General features: G+C 36.4%; 2 protein-coding genes across 7 annotated transcripts in view; one reads left to right on the top strand and one right to left on the bottom strand.

The window, feature by feature from the left end:
• LOC130410588 (band 4.1-like protein 1) overlaps positions 1-7,325 on the bottom strand; it is a 97,162-nt gene extending 89,837 nt beyond the window's left edge. For 2 of the 6 annotated variants that reach the window (XM_056735339.1, XM_056735340.1), the window contains exon 1: positions 7,016-7,324. The gene's annotated coding sequence lies outside the window, so the exon portion shown is untranslated. Of the gene's footprint in view, positions 1-7,015 lie in introns of all 6 variants that reach the window. The other 4 variants (XM_056735344.1, XM_056735345.1, XM_056735342.1 and 1 more) reach the window with 3 other exon arrangements.
• A 5,885-nt stretch (positions 7,326-13,210) lies between these two features.
• LOC130410261 (bactericidal permeability-increasing protein-like) lies at positions 13,211-20,020 on the top strand. The gene is made up of 16 exons (XM_056734846.1): positions 13,211-13,331; positions 14,523-14,641; positions 14,860-14,974; positions 16,203-16,334; positions 16,471-16,626; positions 17,295-17,358; positions 17,459-17,519; positions 17,609-17,700; positions 17,819-17,995; positions 18,236-18,295; positions 18,374-18,541; positions 18,667-18,734; positions 18,827-18,869; positions 18,942-19,005; positions 19,086-19,162; positions 19,304-20,020. The coding sequence occupies exons 2-16, from the start codon at positions 14,536-14,538 to the stop codon at positions 19,343-19,345; spliced, it is 1,425 nt and encodes a 474-aa protein (XP_056590824.1). The 5' UTR covers positions 13,211-13,331; positions 14,523-14,535; the 3' UTR covers positions 19,346-20,020.
• The last annotated feature ends 205 nt before the right edge of the window (positions 20,021-20,225 follow it).

The following is a 20,225-nucleotide window of genomic DNA, read 5'->3' as shown; positions in this document are numbered from 1 at the left end:
TAGACATAATCGATACTTGGAAATATCTAAACCTCACGTGTAGGAGGCACAGTCTGTGCTATTGGCTCAAAGCATTCACACATAGAGATCAATTGGAATTCTCCATAACACACTGTCAGTGCACAGAGACTGTGATACAAATCCCAGCTGCCTACATAGGCATCATGCCAAGAGAAATGGAACCTCATTTGACTGATTTCAACATATATAAATAGCATCATTAAATAGTGGTAAATTAAACATACTTTGGCGTGTTAGTGTTCAATAGTGTAATACTTATATAGGCAAAACAACAAATATTTTCAATAAGAACTATTTTAGCAAATAGGCCTACTGTTCTTAAGGCCACTAGGTATATCTCTCTCGCTTTCTGTATGATGTTCATATTGGCCTCCAATGAAAACAAACACAGTGAAAACATTCCACAGCCTGAGCTTCAATCACAAAGACGAGCAGCTCTCATTTTCAGCTCATTTCACTGAACATAAACCTCCACCAAACTCCCAGTGGACACGGAATCCTTTACCTCCACTAACCTGCATAATAGGGCAGCATGAATCGGCCACAGATTTGGAAAGGATTCACGTAATGACTGATTCAGTATATTCACAGCTTTTAGTGACAGTACGTGTTCCAGTGCATTTAGAGGGCAAACAGTATCCTTGAGGACTAATGTCTGTGGTGCGTTTTCAAAGAAGTGAAATTCAATAAGCACATGGAACCTGCAGCTTTACCACAGGTGCTGAGAGTCCTGAGCTTCACGTCAAACACGTTTCATTTGAGTTGCAAATAGCTGTCCCACGTTTTTCACACCTACAAATATAAGACACTACATAGACATTTGACACACACAGACACACGCATGGGTGATTTCTACTTTAAATGCTGAAAAATTGAACATTCAATGTTCTAAGTTCAAGTGGACCCAAAGCATTATTTATAAATTAAAACAACCAACTAAGAACCATGTCTTTCTAACTTTCCACAAAAAGTTGTGAAACATAATGATTATTTATGAATTTATGGAACTGTACAGCCCAAAATGGTTCTATAGCATCAAAAAAGTGTATAAATAATTTCTGACATTTAAAAAAAAAGAGTAAAATCATCATTAAGTTTTAGTAAACATTGAAAAAAGGTCCCACAGACCTTAGCAGGAGTTAAACATAAGGGTTCTATATAATATATATATATATATATATATATATATATATATATATATATATATATATATATTTAAGATTCTTTATGATCTTAAAATTCATACTAAAGTTTAACAGTTAATATTTGTTCTTTACCTGTCTTCACTGGAATATGCATTAATCATGGGTGTACAATATAAAAAGAAGGGTTTGTCTTTGGATTCTTTCATCGTATTATGACCAACCTTTGAAATGACTCTTTAACTATATTTCAACTGCTTCCCTGCCTACTTACTTCCATTGGCGTGACTTCCACTTCTGTTTTGAATAACACCCACTTTTCACAATGACTATATAGATATAATCACATCCCTCTCTACATTTAATTCTCTTTGAATATCCTGTTTTATTTGGAAATCACATTTTAAGTAAATAAATTGGTTGCAGATGTGAGGCGTTGCAAGTGCTAGTTACAACGTGACACTTTCAAATGAATAATACAGGTGTGGATGCACAATTTGAAATAGCGACAGCAGATATTTTGGTGTAACTTGTGCCGTGAGAAAGTAAGTCCCATGAGATGTGTGTTTTTATCTATTTACATATATTCTGATTCTGTTTAACTATTGTATAAAATAAATATCACACTCGGAATTGTGCCATTATGGCTACATATAGGCACACTGTGTTCACTTGGAGTATTTGGGACAAAATCGTATAGATACGTACAGAATATCTCATTACAAAAACTTACTCACGTCATATTGCTTCAATGGGTAGAAATAAATTATTTAATTCTCTTTCTAGGAGACATAAAAGTTCTCCCAAGATTCCCCAACACATTCACACTGTGTCATGGAGGCAGATGAGCCGTCGCTCTGACACTCAGATAAGAGAGAGACGGTGCTGTCACTCAAGCTTCTGCTGTCAGACTGTCTCCTGCATTCACGACTCTCTCTCTCTCACTCTCTTTCTCTCTATGGGCCATTTTGAGTTTACGAATCTGTTCTTTCCAAGCATAGACTGTAAATATGTTATGAAAGGCATGATGATTCACCAAAAAGCATTGAAAAACAACCGAATGAAAGAACAGGCCTTTTCTGCCAGAATTAATTGGGAAGGTTTTAACATACATTGCATAAACATACATATTTAACATCGGTGGCATCGCTATAGGTCCTTTTTAGGTGGGCTTTAGTCACCCATAATTTCTAGCTTAGCCCCCTTAAAAATTGTGAGTAACTATGTAATCTGTACAGGAATTTGAGAACGCTTAAAATAGACCTCTTTAAGCGTTTATTATGAAATCGTTGGCAGGCTGCGTTATTTAGCACATTCTTCAATCCACAGTGGCAAAGAGTGGAGTGAACGTCATAAGCAGAGTACAAGGCACGTGCATTAACATGACATCTGTATCTTTGCCATTTTAGTTTATAAATGCAATTTACATAATATGATGTGAAGAGCGATACAAGTCCTGTTCCCATCCACTGTAGAACATTTTGCCTGCTTTCACCCCTCGTCACACTGTTAGCTAGTTGTATACCTCCAGCAAAATGAAAGCACTTCACACCAATGACGGCCGGCATAATTTAGAAAAAGATCATGATGAAATTGTAGCACAAAGAAATGTGTCATTCATGTTGAAGTCCTGTTTTATTTTTCTTCACCTAGCTATAGAGAGCTGACGGTAGATTTGAGAACCCCAGAAAGACGACGGGCAGATAGAGTTAGTTCAGACCGGTGCAACTGGGTGATTCGTTGTTCTGAGTTACGATCACAAAAGTGTACCTATTAGCTCTTTGTCGTTTTTTCAGACGTTTCAGTCCTTTCATTATTCCTTTAAAATATACTGTGGATGTAATAGATGAACACGCAGTCATGCACAGGAGTGACAGGGCTCGTTCTTATCAGAATGAATGTCTGGGAAACATAAGTTATTTCTTCTACTAAATAATGACTCAGTAGATTATGATGTTTATTATATGAATCTGTGGCTGTTGTTGTCACTTTGAATTATAAATGTTGCAGATTGATCGATTAATGTGATATTTTAAAAACAATAACTTGTTTATTCTGCATATTCTATGTATGTGGTGCTTAGAGAGTGGCTATATAAACAGCATAAATCCTCATTGGAGGCTGAGCCCCCCTAATATTGAAAACCTAGAATATCCGCTGTTTAACACACGTATGTAAATGTATATCCAACCAAGAAAGAACAATAGAAAGATGTCCTCAAGAGCGGACTACTATACAACTAATTAAAGCCAGAAATATCTAATGTTACAATTCCTAAGGAATTTTGGAAGAAATATTTGTGACCCTGGACACAGACCCAGTCTTAAGTAGCATAGGAACATTTTTAGTAATTGCCAAGAATACAAGGTATGGGTAAAAATTGCAGAATTTTTTTATGCAAAAAATCATTAGGATATTAAGGAAAGATCATGTTTCAAGGAGATATTTTATACATTTCCTACTGTAAATATATATATATATTTTTGAATGGATGGCCTGCTGCAGTGCCTCAGATAAACAACTTTACAATATTTTGCATTTATGCAGCTTTGTAAACAGTTGTTGTTCCGCCAGAAAGTGTCATTCCAAAACAAACCATATATCAATAGAAAGCTTATTTCTTCAGCTTTCAGATGATGTAAAAATCTCAATTTCGAAAAATTGACCCTTAAGAGTGGTTTTGTCGTCCAGGGTCACATTTGAGACAAAGTTTGTACATAGACAACGACAAAAGTGTTCCTGAAGCTCAATTGGCAGATCATCGTCCAACCAAAGGTTGTGGGTTCAAATCCCAGAGAACATACATAGCCTACAGTACTGATTAAAAAGTATGCATTGAATGCACTGCAAGCTGCATTGGATAAAAGCCTTTCACAAGTGTGTGAATATGCTTAACCAGGAACTTAGTTTTCTTGATATATGGAGGAGCAACCACTGAGCATCAACAGTTTCCTCTGGAAAGGACTAAGCTCTTTGATTTCAAGGGAAGCGCTAGTATGCATACATAATCAAAACAGCCTTGTGTGATTGAATACTCCCAATTCATTGAAACAATCTGCCTTCTGATTTGAACGAGTGGCTAAATAACATCTGAAGCAATATCTGTTGTTCACAGCGCAAACACAAAACACTTCAATAATCACGGCGCGGGCTGATATTCAAATTAAGCACTCTGGAGTCGCAGTCGTACATCTGCCACGAACAAACAAAGAAAATCAGCATCCACCCACCCACCACAAAACACTTATATATATTTAAAGTTAAATAAATACATTTGTACGGAGGGGATACCAGTGCTTTAAAGGCAGCATTAAAGAGTGAAACAGTTTTCGGTAAAATTGTTGGTTCAGGAAATGCAATTTGAGAGCCGATTTGTTGTCAGGATGGACAGAATGTGTTTGTCCTCTGCCTGTGTGTGTAGTTAAAGAAAACCTATCATTATACAACAAAAATGCAACAATGATGTGGGGGTTACACCAGAATGTTGAAGAAATACCAACTTAGTGCTGCATTTACGAACGCAATGATCAAGCTAACAGGATGGAAAAGTCCTGCCTACGTTACAGCTAAATTTGTATGTGCAGAAGGTTTGGCAAGTAAATTCAAGTTCAGCTAAAGAAAAACAAAAAAGCTAAATGTGCCTTTTTTATAAGAAATACTGTAGAACTATTTGGAAAAAACAATCAACTGTTGTGTTGCAACAATCACTGTGTAACTGGCACAGGCATTCTTGGCATGCCAGTTATTTTACTGTTACATTAAAGTAGAGAGCAGAGGTGGTGCCTTCTTAACACAAGAATGTGTTTACACAGTGTTGATGACAGAGTCACGGTCTTCCCTCGCTACAGTCCTTGCATTTGGGTGAATTATACTGTAACAAGAACTTCTTAGTTTGTTAACTACCTAAATAATGACTGTACACTCCCAACGGCTTGTTTTGCAGTGCTGTGGTCTACATGACGCCTGACTGAACTTGCAGCCCCTCTGGGTGTTTGTAACTGTTCGTGAGGGAGATGTCACATGCAGCGCAATAGCGTAAACACTCAAATTGGTTTCCATGTATCTTGGTCACTCCAAGGCTGTAAAATCTGCTGGATACATTGCGTAGGCACTCGAAATACATTTCTGACAGTCAAGCAAGGGCAAAAACACATTCATCAGCTGTATGCAAATTTTATAATAAGGCTTGGGATTGAATAATGATATTTGGACTGGCAGTCAAACTGAGGGGGAAGATGAAAAAAACAATCAATCCAAAGCTGTCATACGAGACAGCATGAAATGACTTACATAACTAGTAGTGAAAGGCATATTTTATTGGCCAGGCTGATAAATCAACCCATACTGGCCATTTTAAGATGAACCCACTAAGCTAGCAACGAGAAAATGCATTTAGCTCTCAACGCCACTTCAGCCTTTCCAAGAATAATGCATATAATTTTAAATAAATAAATAATGTGTATAAGAAAAGAAATGTCATTTTTTTTCAATGTTACATGTGCCACCTCACACACTAGAGAGAGTAGACCTGGGGAGGAAGCAACACCAAGGTTGTGGGTTTGATTCCAAAGAAGCATGCATACTGACAAAATACAAGTAAATACAGTACATTCAATGAGCATCTTCGATTTAAAAATACAAGAATGTAAAAGTGCATTTTTGTCGACATCTCAAACGATTTACAAACCTTTATTGGTAAATCGTTCACCCTCTTGCTGGTGCTATAGAGACAATTTAACCCATAGGTATGAAAGCACATTTACCACGCAGGAAAGCATCAACACAAAACTATTGAAGGTGCTTCAAAACCTTGCAACTGCTATCATATCTTGTGCAAATCGTTTGATAAATGGATGCTCATACATTTCAAACAAAGAGTAAAAGCCCAGTGAGATTCTGACTACAAACATGTTTTCTTTAGTATAATACAATCCCCTGAGAAACACCACAGATAAGCACAATCTGATTCATCTTCATTCATCTCAACGCAGAGATATTCGTTCAACATACCACTAGCTGTAGATTAGACTGTAGCCCGTGTGATCTGAATGCATAACAGCTCTAAAAGCGTGATCGGCTAAAGTATATGTTGTCAAATATACTGCAAACGGGGGATGCCGTTCTATTCAAAATAAATGTTTTATATACAGCATAGATGACATACATGTTTAAGCAGATAAACATGTTAGCACATAGATGCTTGTAATGCATTAAAGGAAAGAACATTTTGATCAAACTGGCAGGTGCCTTAGCCTAATGTACACGTCATGTACGCATATGTAGTGACATACTGAAGCATCAACCACCATCACATTAAAACCTGTTACTGTTGTAAAGAGAATATGTAATAATACATAAAAAAATAAATCAGTAAAATGGAATGACAAGTGCGATCGTCTTCTTCTGTCATGACAGCCGCAAACTGGATGTCCTGACTGTGACTGCAAGCTTCCGCGTAAAGGACTAATATATAGTCATATATTGCTTTAGCACTAAATCTCTTCTAATCCACGTTTTCTAAATTGTTTATTTATGTGTATGTGATCGGCTGTTTTCTCCACTTGTTTAAAAAGCTTTAACGATTGATGCATTCATTTTGGATATACCGTGCGCGCACTTAAACTGAAAGCAGGCAGTGTTGCGCATGACTATACGAAGTGTTTGCTTGCGATCAGCAATGACCGCAACCAAAACCACCCGTATTCATCTTTGACACAACAATACTAACGTCAGATCTGATATGTCTTCTGTACAGTAAAACATAATAAAGAGATCATTTACAAAACGCATGCCAGTTTCGATCAAATAAACGCAGTTCAACATTGCGATATAAGGCGGATTCTATCACTTACCTGAGCTGTCAAGCGCTCGTCCAGGTGTGGATCATGGAGGTTTGGTGGTTAACGGAGCGCACTGGTGTCGATCCGGTCCCGCCCAGATCCCGTCGACTGTTTCTCGGTGAAGCACCGATCGTACGGGAGAGCTAGAGTGACTGAGAGCAACAGAGCTCGGGTGAAGGGTGGGACATCACTGGGAGGGATGTAGAGAGAGTCAGAGCTGTTCAGCTCTTGTATGGAAGAGATCTCTGGGCATGTAAGTTGCTTTTGACAGTGGCTGGCTGTTCTTCCTGCAAACCTTACAATCTGGCCCTCTTGACCAAGAAATTTACCTTAGCTCCAATGACAGAACATTTTAAAACGTGTGAAACATTTTGGGAAATTGTGCCACATGGCAACTGTACCACAACGGAAATGATCAACATCTGGTTTGTTAATGAATGTATTATGTTCATCTCACACGCTTTTCAGGCATCAGCTTCTAAGGAATACAACAGTATAGCCACCTGCAGGACTCCAATACGCACAACAACTACCACTGAAATCTTAAATGGTCTTTAACAAGCCACGTGAAAGCCAATATTCTACAAACCATTTATCTTTATTTTATGAAAATGAGAGTAAATGTATCACATAATTTTTATTTTGGGATGGGACTACATTATTATAAAATTAACTTTATTATGAGGTTTTTTTTTCCATTCATGCATATTAAAAGGGCAAGGCCCTAAAAGACATCATGATCAATCACCACACGACTTCATATTTATATTTATAAAAGAGTTTCAAGTCATCCTTACTTTCCACAAAGCAACTCAAAATGATCTATCCTGAAATCTGTGAATGCGCTGAAGTTGCTGCCAGGAACAAATATATCACAGAGAAGATAAAACGCAGCTCTCTCTCAATTAAGTTGCATGCACAGTTACTGAAGAAAGACCTTACAGGAGACAGGTAAAAACTTAGAATATATTTAATAACAACTGCAAACAAACAAGTCCCATTGGCTTAACTCAATTACTGCTTTAGTTTGTCTCTATTTAGTATTTCTCCGTTAAGACAGTATGTTGTGATGAAAGAAAACGCTCTGAGGATACAGTATGTGCATGCCTAAGATAAGATGTCTCTGGATCAGGAAATCAAATATTTCAAAAGAGCTTTGAAAATAACTTATACAAAAAAAGGTGATAAAAACAATAAAAAGATACAGTCAGCTCAAACAGACCTTAAATGTAACTTTTGAATTATAATTTACAAAAATACAATAAATTAACACTTTAGGCATTTGGTAAGTGAAACGTTATATGACAGAAGGGAGGCAACTGTTTGAGGGAAAGGAGTTTTAAAGTTACAGGGAGTTTGTGGCATCGTCAACATTTCCTCCCATGCGGCCACCGAGGACCAATCATTCGAAACTATGTCCAGCTAGCGAACATACCCACCCAAATCTAAATCTCAATCATTCATTCTAAACTGCTTTTAAAAGAGGGTAAGTGAAAATGCAGTTTAACACAACCAAATAGATTCGTCTGGCAGAGGCCTGATAATGCAGACGGTCCGTAAGAGTGCTGATGCAGGAGAACTTCTGATTAAATGCACTTCTCACTGCAGTCCATCACAGATTTCACATTGCTGCCTCTCACTGTGTCCTGATAGCTGTCAATGCCAAGACACTCAAACCTGAGGTGGATAGATAATCAATGTTCTATCCATCAGAGAACTTCTAAACCAATCAGGTGTGTCAGCCGTCAAAATTCTTAGTATATACAGTATCTAGCCACAGTATGTTTTCCTCAGCTGGTAGATCATAGTGCTGTCAACGCCAAGGTCATGGCTACTATAATCAACGCTACCATTTGTTCATATCCTCGGCAGAGCCCCTGCCAACACAATAAGAAAGAACACCCATAAGAAAGAAAAAAATCTCTTTAATAAATCAATGATTATCTGGGACACCAATGAGATTAAAAAGTGAAGGAACAGAAGCTTAAACAATGTCACAAAATGAGTTCAGATTTGCCAAGTCTGCAATCAAAAGTCAATATTATTGAAGATCTTAATATGAGTTTACTGAGCAATAACATTTTCCTCTGGCCAGACCCACAAAGTATATTCTTTTCATTTACACAAGTGCTGCTCACCAGTATTAGAAAGCTGTTCTGATATTGTCAAATTGCATTTGGCTTTGCCGGACTTTGTTTGGCAGCCAACTGCTGATAAGGACAGCCAGATCCCATCACCTATTCTGACATAAACCGGCTCTAAAGAGACATGCAGCATCCTGTTTCTTCCCTGTCATCTCTTCCTGTCTGTCATCAGCCTTTCTTTGGTGGAATGAAACTATTTTCCTTCCTTCTTTCTGTGAGACCTTTGTCTGTCGTTCACCTTGTTAAGGGCAACCGCCAAATATTATATTAGCTTCCATATATAGACCACCCAAAATGTTAAATATGGGTAATGAAGTGCAATAAGGATAAAATGTGCTGAGGTCATAGCAGGGTTATGTGTTGAGCGAGGATTGTTAGCATGAGGAGACACACCCTGTCTCAGGCTGCCACTCACGCGTGACCCAGCAGTCGAATGTTTGTTCCACACGGTGGCCGCAGCTGCACAGGAAGCTGACCCGTGCATCCTGAACCCAGACCTTCACCGGTGCAATCGCCTAACGCCTTCTGAGTGCAAATAATATTCTGCAGAACTGTCATACAATAAACACTCTTAAAAATAAAGGTGCTGCTAAAGGTTCTTCGATACCATAGATAGAAGAGTCTTTTTGTCTAAATTGTTCCATGCAGAAACCTTTAAGATCTGAAGAACCTCACTGCTTCACAAAAGGTTCTTTGTGGTGTGAAAAAGACTCTTCAGATTATAAAAGGAAAGATTGAGATGGTTCTTTAAAGAACCTTTGACTGAATGGTTATTTGTGGACCCAAAGATGATTCTTCTATGGCATCCCTGTGAAGAACCTTTTCAGCACCTTTATTTTTAAGAGTAGTCAACTTTTTTATAGTCCATTCTTCAAATGTGTATTAAAAGTGATATATTAAAAGTATTCCAACTTTTTCTTGAGGTCATTTTTAATGAAACAAGTGCATTTGATGAACTACACATGATGTTTTCTATAAAAAAATTCATATTAGAGGTGATTTTGTATATGTTACACCCTGTAAACATAGTGACATGAAAACTGTCTCATTATATCATACGGACTAAAATGTACAATTGTTGAATCCTACAATAAAACCAGAAACTTGTATGAATATGGGGAAGAGGATATGATGTCAGAGGTATTCATGTAAATATTTTAAAAAAGATCTTCTATTGGTCAAATACTTTAGCTATATGAATACACGGGTCACAGTTCACCAAACTCGAACTTGTGCATTGCATTCAATCCTGTTTCCTTGAGTTTGAATAGAACTTAATGGAACACAAAAACACAAAGCTACTGTATGCAGTATAACATTGTGTTACAGAATGCATTTACATTCACACATTTGGCAGGCGTTTTTTTCCAAAGAGATTACAGTGCATTCAAGCTATACATATCATCCATGTGGGTTGCCTGGGACTACGTGTACTTCTACGGGTCTAATCAGAAAAGTTTATCAGGATCATGTGTCATCTCTGGACATGTAAAATAAAAGCACACGCTAGGCAGGTTGTATGAGGAGATAACAGGGCTGCACTCAACAGTAATCAAAGCAGTTAGTCAAGTCTCTCTCTCTCACATACACTCATACAGCCACTTCACACCAGGTCAAGATCTTTAAAAGACTTCATAGGATTTAATTAGTGTAAGTATGTGCTTAAAAGTCCGAGTTGTACTTTTAAAATTTCTCTCAAATTCATGTTTATCACCAGAGAACACAGAAAACTGCATATCAAACAGAAAAACGTTTGTTTTGCCAGATCCAGTTGAATAATACAAATGCTGAATTCTAACATTACTTTGAGGAAGCAGAATTCATTGTGCTTTAATGTTTGCGACAATTTGCATGTGAATTATTGCAATCTCATTCATACATTTTAGCAGTCTACAACCTCCATTCACACCAGTAACACTGTTGGCGTAGGTGTGGAGTTGAAGGTTGAGGTTCGTTCCTGCTTTTTTCTGCAGTAAAGATCACTCTAATAATTTCTTATAGTATAATCTAATTATGTCCATTTATTTACCGTCATGATATTAAAAACATGATTCTTTAATCACTGGAATACAAGAGAAGATATTTTGAGAAACGTCTCAGTGTTTTTTTGTTCATGTATTGTACGTCGATGAGGGGCAACGTTGTTTGGTTACTTACATTCTTCGAAATCTCTTCTTTTGTGTTCTGCGAAAGAAAGTCATACAGAGTTGGAATGACACGAGGGGAAGTAAAGAATACATTTTGAGGTGAATTATACCTTTAACTGATTTTTCAGTTGAGATGAGTTGAGTTTGGAGCGAATAGTGGAGGCATCTAAATTGAGTACAGCAAAACAAGACAACAGATGAGGAATTGATATGCATTGCAAAAATGTCAGGCATGTCAGTCTGTAGGGTGGTGCACAGTTAGGAATGTGTGTGCCAGCCTGCTGTTGTGGAAAACAAGGGCAGACTGAGAAAATTCAGCCCTTTAACCACGGCCACTCATTTACATACCACATATATACTGAATAAAAAATCTTCTGCATATCCATTAATTCAGTCACATGCCCAGTCCTATTTTTATGAAAAGTTCTTTTTCCTGGAGATCAGTACGAAGTCTAACATCTACTTCTGTGGTCTACGACAGAGAGAAAATGTGAAGGGTTTGAAATAGTTTCAGTTTTTGAAGAACCGCTGGTCATTCACCTCCATTCATACACTAGTAAAGCATGAAAGCGTGCGGTCTTGGTAATTTTGGCACTTTCAGTCCAATCTTTCTGTCATTTACCTCTCTGTTCTCTTTAGCCTCTTTGGAATAAAATGCGAGCACTGGATTTTCATTCACAGAGAGCATTTCTGATCTGGCAGGGCTTGATCATGGACCAGTGCCCAGCTTCACAGACCGGCATTTAACAACAGTCCCATTGCTCTCTTTATTTCTCTGATACACAGCATCATTGATCGTGGATCATTAGAGCAGACAGGTGCACGTGTATGCACAGGGTTCCTAAATAACTGTAGTGGATTAGTTTATAGTAGCTCATATATAAATGAAAATCAAAAACTACATTTACTGGAAACGCCAACTGAGGTTTAAAGGTTTCTGCTGTGTCAGACTGTTCGATATTCACTGGCTCTTAGAAAAAAGCAACACTGATTGAAATAATGCTTTCAGCTTGATAGAAATGTTGATGTGGAAAAATGTCTCTCTACTACCATCTGCTGGTGTGTCAGTCTGTTATCTTATTTGAACATGTTTCCTAATTTACAGAAGCAATTACATAATCATAGACGTTTATAAATATGCTTGGGTCAATGTCAGACTCGTTATCTTATAAATTTAAAGCCTTTGGTATTTTTAGACGATGGCAAGAACTTTAACAAGAATCAAATTTAGTTATATGGAGATATGATAACCATTGCTCACTGAGTGTTAGCTTACATGTAAGTTATTTTTATTTATATTATAGAGTATTTACTTTTACCTACTTTTTTATGTATGGACACATTAAGTTGTAAAAAGTATCTCTTTACAGCCATCTGCTGGTGAAGAAAGTTCCTCGCATGTAAAACTTAGATTTTTCAGATGAAAAGAAACTCATATGCTTCATATACACTCTCGGTTATTTCAACCCATAGTTGGGTCAAAGTGGACATACTGTACCTACCTGTTGAGTTGAGTTAACCCAGAGAATGTTTATATTTGACTCAACAATCGCTTCAAACAGCCCAGCATAGGAATTATAATTAACAACCCAAGAGATGGGTTTCTCCATTTTTGACCCAACTCTGGGTTGAAATCTCCCAATGTTTTTTGAGTTTACAAAGCAATTTTGGTCAACTCTGTTTCCACCATCCAAGTTAAACTTTCTGAAGTGAAGCACTTTGCTTATTTTTCATTTACCAACTTTCAATGAAGCCATTGTTGCTAGACACATGGTTATTCATTAGGGAAATTGAAAAAGCATGAATGCAAAATTAACACATCACTGTTTCAAAATGGTCATGTCAATACCTCTCGGTCTGATCAAATGCATGATGGGCGGATCCAATGCAGTAAAGTGAATTTCAGAGCAGCCCTTTCCTGCTTCTGTGAACCAACGTCTCTCTTCCTCTTTAGATCAGTGCTGTTGCCAGCCAAGAGCAGCTTTATGCATCCTAAGAGAAAGACACAGACTATACACAACTTCACAGCAGTCTGAGGTAAAATGCACAATCTCAACAACACACCCACATTACACTGCCTGCTCTGTCTTGTTTTCATGTGAAATGTGTTTTCTGACCTGAAATGATCTTACCTGTTTGTGGTATTCTGCATTAATTACATTGCATACATGTATAAATATTGTGCCCTTGCTTAGAGAAATGATGTAGTTATTCATGGTTATACATTTTCTACCTTAAACTTGTGAAGTGTGTGAGCCTAACTATTGACTCATATTGTGACGTGTGATCTACAGCACATTACTGCACAGAGAATGTCCTTGTTTTACAGAATTAATAATTACCATTTACAAAATGCAAAAAATAGTAAAAACACATAATGAAACCTTTTGAGTTGTTACATAAGGAAATAAACAAACGTCACATGACATATTCCTGTAAACGGACTTCGCCCATCTGCATTCTTTTAATTCTCTTGTAGCTTTCCTGAATTCAACATAAAGTTCATAGTCATGTTTTGTCTGACCGGAGCACAAATATAACAATACAATATAACAATATACAATACTATTACAGTATCATTCTTGTAGCTCAGTGGTAAGAGCATTGCATGAACAACACAAGGTTATGGGTTTGATCCCAGAAGATTGGTGAATTTAACTACACTTCATATAACTTATTTTTAACCAAGTGACTGTAAAACGACATTGTTATAGCTTTAAGGGGGCAAATCCTTTTCAGATTGATTATTAAGAGTATATGGACAACCAGATAAAATAGAGCATTGTGAAGGCACATTCCATCAGAAGAGGAAGTTTATCTTCATTTGGGGAAAGTCTATCAATTGCATAATTCAATAAATTAAACTGGGTCAGGCCTAACAACAGACAATACAATGGATTAATTCTCAATAAATAACTGAAATACTGTGAACATGTCTAGACATGAATGCCTTTGTGTATATATGTAAGGATATCATATTTAACTACATTCTGCTCAAGATCACCAGCCAACATGAGGATGTTACAACAAAACACAAAAACAACAGATTATTGATTGTTTTAAATGCAGTGTTAGCGAGAAATCATAGATTAGCGTCTGATGTACTCAGGGCTGTTGTGTGTCACTCCTTTCAAAATAGCAACACTTGGCTCAGACTGAAGCAGATTACACAACACTTTTATCCTGACAGAAAAGGTCTTTACGTATATTCATGTGCATCTCCCATAGGCTAAAGTGGAAAATGAAGTTCATTTGGTGTCTTCTCTCTCTGTTGGCCCTGCTCCCGGTGACTACAGGCATCGACCCTGGAGTTGAAGTCAAACTTACTCAGAAAGGACTTGAATATGGTAAGTGTGCACTGCATAGTAAGAACAGCCTGCTGGCCGTTATCAGAAATGAAATCAAGCCAGGGTGATCGATGGAGGGTGACACGAAGTGCAGAGGTCTGCCATCACTCTGAATAGAGTCTATTTTACAAAAAGATTCAGATGAATTTACAACATATCTCACCTTAATATAGTCGTTTCATGGAGGAAGAGATCAAGACCCTTTGTTTTGCCTTCAGGTAGACAGATGGGAATTGCCTCGATCCAGAAGAAGCTCAGCAGCATCAAACTGCCAGACATAAGTGGCACGGAACACGTGGATCCGATTGGAAAAGTCCAGTATAGTTTTACACGGTAAGGTGAATGTACCTTTCTAAATTCATACTCCTGAAAGTGGAAGTTCGACTTCTTCAGATGTGGTTTTGGGTCATTCTGTGGAATTGGTGTGTATTGGGGTGTCACAATATAGACAATAACTGTGCTGATAAAGCCAAGAATATCAATGTCACATTAATTCTTCACAAAAGTGTGTAAAGTGAAAATCTAACATTATATATTAGATTTCATTTTTAAAGCACTGTTCACTTCTGTAGGATTTTAAACATTACATTACACTAATACTTTGATAATGTAATCCTAAAATTTCTGCTGATACCCCATATTATTTAGTATTTATACTTTATTCTTCAATTCCACTTTTTATGTGAAAGAATTCTCTTTTCCACCAATTATAAAAAAAATTCTTCCACTTTCTTTACATAATCTTTTATGTGATGACACCATCTATAAAGAAAGAAAATGAAAAATTCATAAACAAATCAATGATTTCATTATTTCAGTGTGTTTTGTTTCAACTCTTATGCCAGCACAAGTATTCAATCTTATATTAATCCTCCCTCTTTTATTCTTTACTATTTTGATATTTGTATTTGACAAGTAAGTCAAATACAAACATCAAAAAGTAAAAAAAAGAGGGAGAGGAAAAAAGGGAGGATTAGTTTGAGGAAATTAAAAATAACATTCCTCTATTATTGATTCTTTATTAAGCTATTTATTCAGGTGCCCATTCATTTTCAAACAGTATCCTTTTGTTTTTCATTTCATATGCTATCATATCCAAAAATCTATTTAAGAAACTAAATCTGACCAATCCTTCAAGACTGGGGGGTCTTTGAATCATATTCTATTATTGTTTTCAGAACTGTAGTTTTTAATGTTTTAAAAAAGATAATTCCTCTTCATTTGAAGAATCCTGTATAGGTCCTAAACCCAGGACTGAGTGAACTTAAAGCTCACTATACACATTTTTTTCATTTGTAAAACAACAAAAACATTATTTTTAAGATTTCTGTTCAATGATTGTTTTGTTCATTACACAGTAATGTCAACAGAGTTTACATTTTACCATCACATGACCCTACTAACATGCATACGATTTTAGTCAGAATAATAAAACAATATATTTCAGGTTTTTGTAATACTTTTAATTATATTGTAAAAAATATCCATGAACTCTATACTTCAAAAAATATTGTGATACTAAAAAAACAATGTGATTTGCTTATATTTGTACTATTGACAGGATGCAGATTGTGAACCTGGGACTGCCAACATCAGCACTGGGTTTAGTTCCTGGAACTGGAATAAGTCTCTCAATTGACAACGCCTTCATTAACATGCATGGCAACTGGAGAGTCAAATACCTCAGGATTATGCAAGTACAGTGTTTAAATTCATAAATAACACTATTGACTTTATTTATTGTAGACCCTCATTCTTGGATCCATTTTTGGATAAAGTTCAAATGGAATAAGGCTTTTAAAAAAAAGAATATCTCCATAACTACACAGAAAAGACAGTGGATCGTTTGATCTGGCTGTGAGCGCGCTGACCATTAGAACCACTATAGCAGTCACGAGTGATGAAACTGGACGTCCATCCATCAGCATGACCAGCTGCACTGCAGACGTGGGGAGTGTCAAAGTCAAATTTCATGGTGGGGCCAGGTAACACTGTGCATCCTGCATACTATCTGCATATTACTACTTATTTATCATATTATGTCAATCTTCATAGTAAATGATAGCTTATAAATTAAAAGATTACTAAATGAGTCATTTCAAATAATAGCTAGTAACAGTATGCCGTACAAAAAGAGGAAGATTTCCAGTGCTGACACCATGAAAAAGGAAGTTAATAGTGCTGGCTGCAGTCCATATCCTCCAATAAGTTAAAACAGAAAGTCCCAAAAAATGAACCAATAGTTTTCGCAGTCCTTAATGTGCTATTGTAATTTTTCTAAAATGAGTATGTCTCTTATAACAGATATAAAATAATTTTTGATGAATATAGGTTCGCAAACACTGATGTGTGAAAACATTAAACATGTGTCTTTTGGCTTAGTATACTGTGGGATTTAAAGTATGCTACAATAGCTATAGTGTTGGACCCAATGTTGGAAAGACAGTGTGTAGAAATGTCTGATACCTTTATAATAGATGGATAAGACTCATTCTTACATTCTTCACAAAATGATTAGTTATTATTTTTTTCTTTAATTTATAGAAAAAGCCATCAATTCTTATTGTAGCAAATCCCCAAAAATTGCAAACCAAGGTTTTTTAAACAATTGAGTATTCTTAAAGAAAGAATATATTTTTCCATTATTTCACAGCTGGTTATATAACCTCTTCAGCTCCTTCATTAATAAAGCTCTACGCGGTGCCCTGCAGAAACAGGTGAGAGGTTTAGACTATATGACTGTCCACCATTAAACAGGAACTGAAACCCAACGTAAGAAGAACAAAGTGTTTTAAAACAAACTCTCTGTTGTTTCAGATCTGCCCCCTGGTGGCTGAGTCCATTGCTGATGTAAACCCCTACCTGAAAACATTAAATGGTGCTTTAATATATTTTCAATAATTAATTCTTAATATTTAATACTATTAAGTGCACCCAAAAATAATGTTGAAAAAACTGACCCTTCAGTTGAAGCCAAAGTAGACAAGTATGCTGAGATTGAATACTCCATGGTGGGCTCTCCTGTGATCTCGAATGCTTCTGTTGACATTGGTTTAATGGTAATCTTAATCATTATCACACAAGTAACAGGACAGTACTCATAACAAATCACATGACAAATTCCCAAAGAAAATATCACGTTTACAGCTGAATTCCATTGTTTTTCCACATGTGCAGGGTGAATTTTACAACATCGGACAACACAAAGAACCCCCCTTCTCCCCAGCACCTTTCTCACTGCCTTCCCAGAACACTAATATGCTCTATATTGGAGTTTCTGCCTTCACCATCAACTCAGCAGGTTTTGTTTACCACAGTGCTGGTGCTCTAAGCCTCAATATCACTGATGACATGGTGAGTTTAATCCATGTCTTAATGGTCTTTAATACAATGTTTATACATTTCTATAACTCAAGATGAATATAATAAACTCAAGCAAAATAATGAAAGACCAAACCATAAAAACAGAAAATCTATTTGGATATAAAAGCTGTGAGTGCTGATGTCTTATACAAACAAAATAATGAATTTGTTATTGGAACTGAGTGAGTGAATAAAGAAAGCAAGAACTTTTTTCTTTAATTTGTTTTCAAGATTCCTTCTAGTTCTCCAATTCGTCTGAATACCAAGACATTTGGAACGTTCATCCCTCAGGTATGAAAATAAATAAAAGGTAATTTCCAATCACTGCATTCAAAAGCTCGAAAATAACTAACTCTAATTTTCTTGTAGATTGCTAAAATGTATCCTGGTCTGATGATGAAGCTGCTGGTTAAGACAGTGAAGCAGCCCTTCATTACTATTCAACCCAACAACGTGACTGTTCAGACGAGCGGTTTAGTGACAGCATATGCCATTCAGCCCAACGGCACGCTGTCCCCACTGTTTGATCTCAATCTGGTTAGTAACTGAGAATGGACAGTTGTTTCATCTTTATGGAATATGCATTGAAGCCATGATTTTGGCCTTGCAATTGCGCTGCTTTACCAATTGAGCAAAAACCATTACACATTCTTTACCAACAGGATGGCAGCATCAGCGCTAGTGTATATGTGACTGAGCTCAAACTAGCAGGATATTTGACCCTTAACAAGTAAGTTGTCAAGTATTGATGCCTTATGGCATATGTTGCGTGATGTATAAAGCCTACAATATTGAAGCACACTGTTTCATTCTTTTAAATAGAATTGATATGAGCTTAGCAAAAAGCTATGTGGGACCATTTCAGGTAAGAAGAAATGAAGTATAAAATTGTCTTAAAAAAATTAACTCGCAGTGTAATAATAGTTGTAATCATTAGGTCACATCTCTTGAGAATATCTTCACAATGGTCTTGAAAGTTGCTGTGATGCCCAAGGTTAATGGTAAGTTATTTGCTTATTTCTTACAATTCAGTTTCTACAACACGAATATGATATGTTTTGATGAACTTGTGCCCTCTCAGCACGTTTAAAAGAAGGTTATCCACTTCCCACTATTGGAAAGATGCACCTTGTGGAGACGCAGTTTCAGGTTTTGAAAGTAAGCCCACATTTATGAAAAATGTGTGATATTTGATGTACAGTATTTTGCAATGTCCTGTAAATCACATTTAAAATTTTGATTAAAATCCTTAATGTGTTTTTTATTTAAAATGTATTTAAAATGTATTTTTCTGCACAGGACTACTTGTTGGTTGGAACAGACGTTCAGTTTACAGAATAGAGCTCACCTGATGTGACCAGAGTTTTATTAAGAAAAATGTTCGTCATTGAAGAAAATGTGTTTGATTATCTAAAATGTGCTTTCTAGAAAAATCAATAGCGCTTATTCAATTCCTGTTTGATCTTTATTTTATTGATCAGTTTATTTGACGTTTACTCTATAATAAATTTTTGAGGAAGTTCCACTTCAAAAACTGGATTTATTCTTTTTCTGTATATTGTGAATGAATAAGGCCTATTAGGGCTTTCCAATGATGGATTTTTCTTCCTGTCTTTTGAAAAACAACTTGCTCTGATTGGGCTCTTTTGCTAGGTTTGAATGTAACCTTCATACTCTGGATAAGTACCCAGAGAAATGCTAAAATATAATAAAGCTGAACAAGTGTACTGCTTTACTATTGTAACAAATTTCCAATTAAGAAATAAGGATACATCATACAAAGAAACAAAATATCCTACAAACAAACCACAAACTCTACTCTCGTTAGTCTGTAAGTCTTTTACAATTAAAATATACTTACAGGCTGCGAATCTGAAGCGACAGACTGTCCTTGCGAAGTTGTAATGGTTGGAATTGCCCCACTTCTTAAAAGCTTTCGAGCACAGGCAGCCTTGATCTTTCCCAGGTTCATGAAGCAATCATCTGTGAAATGCGCTGAATATTCCGATTGTACTGTTCTGGAACAGTATTGTAAATAAAATGTAACCATTAATTTTTTGTTTTCTCATCTTTTGGAAGGGCAAACAAAGAGGCTTTTCGCAACAAAACACATAGTGTCACCACGACATGGCTGCGACGATACAATGAGATTTACAAGTACACCCACCTTACTTGCATATAGATTTGGGCGGTCTTAGTCAAATCATACCATGAAATGACG

Source organism: Triplophysa dalaica, chromosome 21, assembly GCF_015846415.1.
Source record: "Triplophysa dalaica isolate WHDGS20190420 chromosome 21, ASM1584641v1, whole genome shotgun sequence".
In the NCBI taxonomy this organism is placed as follows: Eukaryota; Metazoa; Chordata; class Actinopteri; order Cypriniformes; family Nemacheilidae; genus Triplophysa; species Triplophysa dalaica.
This window is presented reverse-complemented; position numbering and strand designations above follow the sequence as displayed.

Excerpts from the sequence above, each read along its gene's own strand:
- LOC130410261 (XM_056734846.1), top strand. The coding sequence starts at position 14,536 with ATGAAGTTCATTTGGTGTCTTCTCTCTCTGTTGGCCCTGCTCCCGGTG. Across the intron at positions 17,520-17,608 it reads CTACCTGAAAACATTAAATG|TTGAAGCCAAAGTAGACAAG; the intron begins GTGCTTTAATAT and ends CTGACCCTTCAG. Across the intron at positions 18,296-18,373 it reads TTGGAACGTTCATCCCTCAG|ATTGCTAAAATGTATCCTGG; the intron begins GTATGAAAATAA and ends ATTTTCTTGTAG.